The 6,958-nt window shown below is 41.2% G+C and overlaps 1 protein-coding gene across 1 annotated transcript in view; it reads left to right on the forward strand.

The window, feature by feature from the left end:
- LOC120920963 (protein farnesyltransferase subunit beta-like) overlaps nt 1–5,516 on the forward strand; it is a 30,629-nt gene extending 25,113 nt beyond the window's left edge. Inside the window, exons 10-12 of the mRNA XM_040333467.1 lie at nt 936–1,047; nt 1,139–1,253; nt 4,678–5,516. Of these exons, the coding sequence (XP_040189401.1) occupies nt 936–1,047; nt 1,139–1,253; nt 4,678–4,785 (335 nt within the window). The 3' untranslated portion in view covers nt 4,786–5,516. The remainder of the gene's footprint in view (nt 1–935; nt 1,048–1,138; nt 1,254–4,677) is intronic.
- The last annotated feature ends 1,442 nt before the right edge of the window (nt 5,517–6,958 follow it).

Below are 6,958 nucleotides of genomic sequence, written 5' to 3' on the forward strand. Positions count from 1 at the left end.
TAATCATTGTGTTGCTGGTCCCCAACATTGCAGTCCCACTATAAGTCACTGTTTGCCACTCCTACTAGTAAAAAAAAAACACAATAAAAAATGTCCCATAGTTTGCATTTGCAAAAAAAAAATCAGTTTTTTTTTTCATCAATTTAGGCCAATATGTATTCTGCTACATATATTTTTGGGTAAAAAAAATCCCAATAGGTGTATATTGATTGATTTGCAAAACAAATTAAAAATCAATATACACCTATTGGGATTTTTTTTTACCCAAATATATATGTAGCAGAATACATATTGGCCTAAATTGATGAAAAAAAACCTTTTTTTTTTTTTTTTTTCAAAATTGTCAGTTTTTATTGTTTTATAGCGCACAAAATAAAAAAACACACAGAAGTGATCAAATGCCAGCAAAATATAGCTTTATTTGTGGGAGGGGGAGGAGGACAACAATTTTGTTTGGGCACGACGTCGCACAATTGTCAGTTAAAGTAACGTAGTGCCATATTGTAAAAAATGACCTGGTCATGAAAGGGGGGGGGGTTAAACCTTCCGGGGCTCCAGCGGTAAAAAGACAGCCATAAAATAAAAGGAAACCTTCCTGAGAGAGGCATAGAGCTTACCATTGTGGGATTCTGCAGATGTGTCTTGTGGATGTCATGTTTACCCTCTCAAATGCCTTCTGTTACCTGGAACAAGCATGCACAAAAGGACGTCGGACTTTACATATGCATGCTTGTTCCAGGTCAGTGACAGAAACCACACTGAACCCAATTGGTCGGTGTAGCAGCCAGATGGCTAGCATCTTCAGAAAGGGATTACTAGTAGCAGCCCCATGTTTCTTTCAGGAAAGGTTTGCTTGAACTCTGATTGGCTGCTCTAGGTCACAGCACGTTGTATGTCATTCTTGCAATGTAATACTGAAATCTTTGTCTTTACAGGAGAATCCACCCTCAGCTACGCCAATTGGATGTTTGACCAGAAAGCCCTCCAGGAATATATTCTCTTGTGTTGCCAATGCCCCTCTGGTGGTTTACTAGATAAACCCGGCAAGTAAGAAGAACTGTTTAGTTTTTCCTGGTATAGTACTGTGGTGGCTTCTTTTGATTACAGGATTCATTTTTTTCATTTTATGTTTTAAAAGATCAAGAGACTTCTATCATACCTGCTATTGTCTGAGTGGCTTGTCTATAGCTCAGCATTTTGGAAGTGGTGAAATGCTTCGAGAAACTGTTGTGGGATCTCCGGAGAACTTGTTGGTGAGTAGGAAGATCGGTGACAACTGGTGACTTCTATCAGTTTAAAGTAAGCAGCAGCTGACTTTTGAAAGGATAGACCCCGGGGGGGGGGGGATTCTTAAATCGTAATGGGGCATTATTATTATACAAGATGTATATAGTGCCAACAGTTTGCACAGCGCTTTACAATATAAATTGGGATAGTACAGTTTCAATACCGAAGAAATAGGAGGGCCCTGCTCGTGAAGCTTACAAATTAACCACTTAACCCCCGGACCATATTTATTGCTGGTCAAAGACCAGAGTACTTTTTGCGATTCAGCACTGCGTCGCTTTAACTGACAATTGCGCGGTCGTGCGACGTGGCTCCCAAACAAAATTGGCATCTTTTTTTTCCCACAAATAGAGCTTTCTTTTGGTGGTATTTGATCACCTCTGCGGGTTTTAGTTATTGCGCTATAAAAAAATATAGAGCGACAATTTTGAAAAAAATGAATATTTTTTACTTTTTGCTATAATAAATATCCCCCAAAAATATAAAAAAAACATTTTTTTTCCTCAGTTTAGGCTGATACATATTCTTCTACATATTTTTCGTAAAAAAAAAATCACAATAAGCGTTTGGTTTGCGCAAAAGCTATAGCGTTTACAAAATAGGGGGTATTTTTATGGCATTTTTATTAATATTTTTTTTTTTTTACTAGTAATGGCGGCGATCAGCTTTTTTTTTTTTTTTCCCGGTACTGCGACATTATGGCGGACACTTCGGACACTTTTAACACATTTTTGGGACCATTGGCATTTTTATAGTGATCAGTGCTATAAAAATACATTGGATTACTATAAAAATGCCACTGGCAGTAAAGGGGTTAACACTAGGGGGCGGGGAAGGGGTTAAGTATGTCCCGGGGGGTGGACTCACTAGGGGAAATCACTGATCTTCTGTTCATACATTGTATGAACAGAAGATCAGCATTTCTCTCCCGGTCCCCGCTCTGTAACGAGCAATCGCGTGTGCCCGGCGGCGATCGCACCCGCCGGGAGTCGGGGGGCGTGCGCGCCCCTAGTTCCCTGCGAGAGAGCCCACGTAGAGCTACGGGCTCTCGCGCAGGAGAGCCAACCTGCCGCCGTAGAATGACGGCGGCAAGTAGTTAAGTAGACATATGGGTTGGGCTACAGTAGCCATTAAATTAGCTACTAGCACAAAATGGTGCAAAATCAACATTAAAAGTATAGGTGCAGCACTTTATACATTAGGTTTTGTTATTATAATAATATCAAAAATATATATTGTAAAATGTGAATGACTTCATGGGAGTGCAAAATCTGGTGCAGCTGTGCAATTGGCTTTGACAATAAAACCTGGACGCTGCACCAGATTTTGCACTCCAGTTTTAGGCTGGCTTCACACTGCTGTATGGAGAGGCTCACAGCAGGGGTCCGGTGCATCCCCCCCTGTTCACTGTTTTCAGGTCCGATTTTTCAGTTTGGATTTTTGGCTTAATTTAGACCAAAAGACACACAGGACCTCTATGTAATTTGCTCTGGAGATGTGTGAATTGGCTCCATTGAGAGCCAGTCACAATCAGATATGTGAATTGGATGCGGAGGGGGGGAACTACATCCAATTCGCAAAAGTGTGAACCTAAGTAATCAACCCCACTGTGTCACTAACAGATTATGATGAATAAACAATGTAAAAGTTTGATCAAAATTCACAAATATGCAGAATAGAAAAGTGCCAGTATTGTTAAAAATCCATAATAACTATCCACAACAACCGAGAACTGAAGATTGCATACAAATGTGCTTAATGTCCATAGAAACACAACTTGCTGCTAAATCACGTACATGAACGTCATTTGACTTCACATGGTTACACCAGGATGATGCCTGCAGCTACAGGTCTCATCCCGGTTGGCTTTCTTGTAAAAGCGATCCTAGCGGCTACTTAGCTGCTGGATTGCTTTTATAAGCAGCAGGAGGGCAGAATGTTCAGCCAGCACTACTACTGGCTTACCACAGAGCTTGTGGAAGACCAGAAGTTCTCTGAGCTCTGTGTATAGGAAAACAGAAGCAACAAGCATTTTCATCACTTCCAGTTTCCCAGATGTAAACTCTAATAGATCCCAGATCTTTCCATAAAGAGTACCTGTCACTGCCTATTGCTGTCACAGGGGATGTTTACATTTCTTGTGACAGCAATAAAAAAAATGAATAAAAAACGTTTAAGTTATGTCCCTGATGTCATTCCGATTCTAATGTGTAGGGCGAAGTCTATAGACTCCAGAGTAAGCGGGAACCCTTACAGACTGCATGATCCATCCCTGAGTGGTGTTTGGTCTTTCAGTGACTGCAGTGAGAAGGCATGAGAACAGCAGCAGGTTTTGAAGCGCTTGTATTTAAGCTGCTTTTACAGGCACTATAACGCTAATAATAGCGCCTTAAAAGAGCCTCTCCTCTCACTCCAATGTGAAAGCCTGAGGGCTTTTACACTTGAGCAGTCCGCTGGCAGGACGGTAAAAAAAAAAGTCTTGCAAGCCGCATCTTTGCAGCGCGCTCCTGCCCATTGAAATCGATGGGCAGCATCGTCGGCAAAGCGCCGCTGCTTTGCGGCCAATTTAAACCCTTTTTTAGCCACTTGCGGGGGTTAAAAGTGTCCTGCTAGCGGCCGAAAAGCACAGCAATAAAGACGGTGAGGCGCCGCTAAAAATAGCGGCACTTTACCGCAGATGCCCCCAACGCCTCTGTGTGAAAGTAGCCTTAAATACAATGCTTATGCATTTGTTTTTTTAATAAAATCAGCACTATGGATTGTTCTTTTGTTTTATTGAGCTCAAGATCCAGATAACAACTACTAGGCATGGACACCCCCATTGTGCACCTTCCCTTCATTGATTGGATCCATCTTGTTGACCTGTGTATGGGCTGTTTCATGTGAATTCGATTTTTTTTTAGTGGGGGCCAAATGAGAGCACACCCTGGGGGGAGCTGGTGAAAAATTGATTGCACTTTATTCACAGTAGGCGTCTGTGTTTTAAATTTTAACGGACATTAAAGAGGAAGTAAACACGGATGGGTTTTACTTCCTCTTTTGTTCACTGCAAACCCTGCAAATTAAAAGCATAATGGGCCAGTATGCATCGCATATTTGCCCATTATGTCAGTGGTCATCAACCCTGTCCTCAGGGCCCACTAGCAGGCCAGGTTAGCAAGATAACTGAAATGCATCACAGGTGATATAATTTGCTGCTTTTTTTTTTTTTTTTTCTACATCCTAATATTTGTCTTATTTTCCCAACTGTTATACTAAAATATAACCAGAAGAGTTGGGTTTCTTTTGCCTAATAATAAAAATGCATAGATTACCTCTATACCATGAAAATTGTGGGAATGCAGAACCATGTATGGTATCTCATGTCTGTTTTCTCTTCCTCCCTGGCAGAAGCCTACACATCCCGTATATAATATTGGACCTGATAAGGTGGCTCAGGCCATCATGCATTTTATGCAGAAAGAGATTCCAGACTTGAATTCCAAAAATGACATTTAGGTGGAGCACAAGCTCGCCAAGCACTTACTTTGGTTTATGACGCGACAAGTTACAACCTGGAGGAAGCCATCATGTACACTCTTATAAGGGCTGCACAGTGTCTCGTGCGTTTCCAGGACTGAATGAATGGTGTTTGTGGAAGTGAAAAGGCCATTCTAATGGTAAATCCACACATTAACCCAAGAGACATTTTCTATTCGTACTTATTAAACTTTAGCACTTCTGTAATGTATGTGTGGCAGGATCTGAATACCGTTTGACTAGATAGGCTTACAGTGGTGCCCACAGGAATCAGATTCCAGATTTTTTTCCTCTATTTGCTGTGGTAACAAGACTCCATTGAGTTATAGTAATTGTTAAACCAAATATCCTCTCTTGAATGAAAATAGTAAAACGGAAAGTGTACATATTACCTTAAGTCTTCATATTTACTGTATGTAGCTGTGCTACCTGCAGCACTTTGATGTATTTATGGTGCTCGCTGGCTACAAATGAATAGATTTGCTGGTCTTCTTGTGTAACAGAAGTATGTCTGAATGGCCTAAATGTAAGGCGACCCGGACTGGGCTAAGCACTGTGATCAGAAAACCTGTAAGGTGCACTTTTTTCTTAAAGGCCAGCAAGTGTTTGATGGAATGGGCCTTTTTGGTACAGCGATAGTTTCTAAGGGAAGAAACCTCAACGTTCTCATATGTAACTGCAGTAAAGTTAATTTCACAAAAAAAAAAAAATTGGGAGAATCTCCTTTTAAAGGCCACCTTTTTATATACCATGTTCCATATAAAATTTACAGACTTCAGCTGGCCAAGTTTCGATCCATGTGTGGGTGTCCCTGTTTGACAGAAGTCAATTGTTGGATCAAAATGGGAATGTTGGAAAACTTTTGTTGATCGGCAACTGTAGCCAACAATCTGTGCATTCTGACAGTGGTGAAGTCCCGATGTCCGGATAAGGGGGTTGACTAAAAGCTGGATCCACACTATACAATGTTTTGGAGATTTTTTTAATCCCTCTGCCTCCCTTTAGGTTTGGTTTTGGTAAATCTAAAGAGTTTCAATTTGTATGCAGGCAGGCCCCTTGTAGTACATGGTTTTGGTAAAGCTAAAGGAAATCCGACAACAAAAGTTGTATAGTGTGTTATGTGGTCTTACTAGAGGGTGAAAAATCTGGTGCAGCTGTGCATGGTAGCCAATCGGCTTTCAACTTCAGCTTGTTCAATTAAACTTTTAAAGGGGAGGGAAAATAACCTAGAAGCTCATTGGTTTCTATGCAGAGCTGCACCATATTTTGCACTCTAGGTTTAATAATTCAACCCCACAATGTCTCGGCAAGGAAGATTCCTCCATTCACCTCACTTGTTTGGATGGAGGAAGTCACTTTTTTTTTTTTTCTTGATCAGCCTACTCCCTGAAGGAAAAAATAGGTCCTCTAAGGGCAGCTTGGTAGGTATTCTGCACCTGCTATCTGGAATTAGACTGATCTGCTCTGTCACAATAAAATATGCTAATGAATCTGTTAGGGTACTTTCCCACTGAGGCGCTTGATGCAATGGCAGTAAAGTGCTACTATTTTGAGCAGCGTTTTACTGTGATTTTTGGGTGCTAGCGGGGAGATTTTTAGTGGCCGAAAGGGTTAAACCCGCCCACAAAAAATGCTGCTTTGGAGGCGCTACCCCATTGATTTCAATGGGCAGGGGCACTATAGGAGCGGTATTTTTACCGCTCTTCAAAGATGCGGCTGGCACGACTTTTTTTTTTGTCCCGCCAGCGCAACGCTCCAGTCAGGCTTTTCACACTGGATGGAAAGGAGAGGTTCTTTCAGGGTGCTATTTATAGTGCAATAATAGCGCCTCAGTGTGAAAGCAGCCTTGGACAACCAAGCTTTAGATTTGAAGAACAGGTCAGCTCTAAAATACTGCCTGTGTGTTAATAATTCAAATGACGCCCCAGCTCCAGAGCAGAGACCTATGGATGTAGGAATCTTTTTGCAGGTTCGATGTTAGGACAGCCTAGGAATTGTCTTTGCAAAGAAGGCCGATAGGAAATATTTATATCTCTGCTTTCAGGCCTGTTTCTATGAACTGTGGATAACGCAATCATATCCTAAATCTGATCTATTTTGATACAAGTACATATTTCTTACCAGAAAACTGTTGTGGTATTTAGTTCTTGTG

Source organism: Rana temporaria, chromosome 13, assembly GCF_905171775.1.
Source record: "Rana temporaria chromosome 13, aRanTem1.1, whole genome shotgun sequence".
NCBI classification, from domain to species: domain Eukaryota; kingdom Metazoa; phylum Chordata; class Amphibia; order Anura; family Ranidae; genus Rana; species Rana temporaria.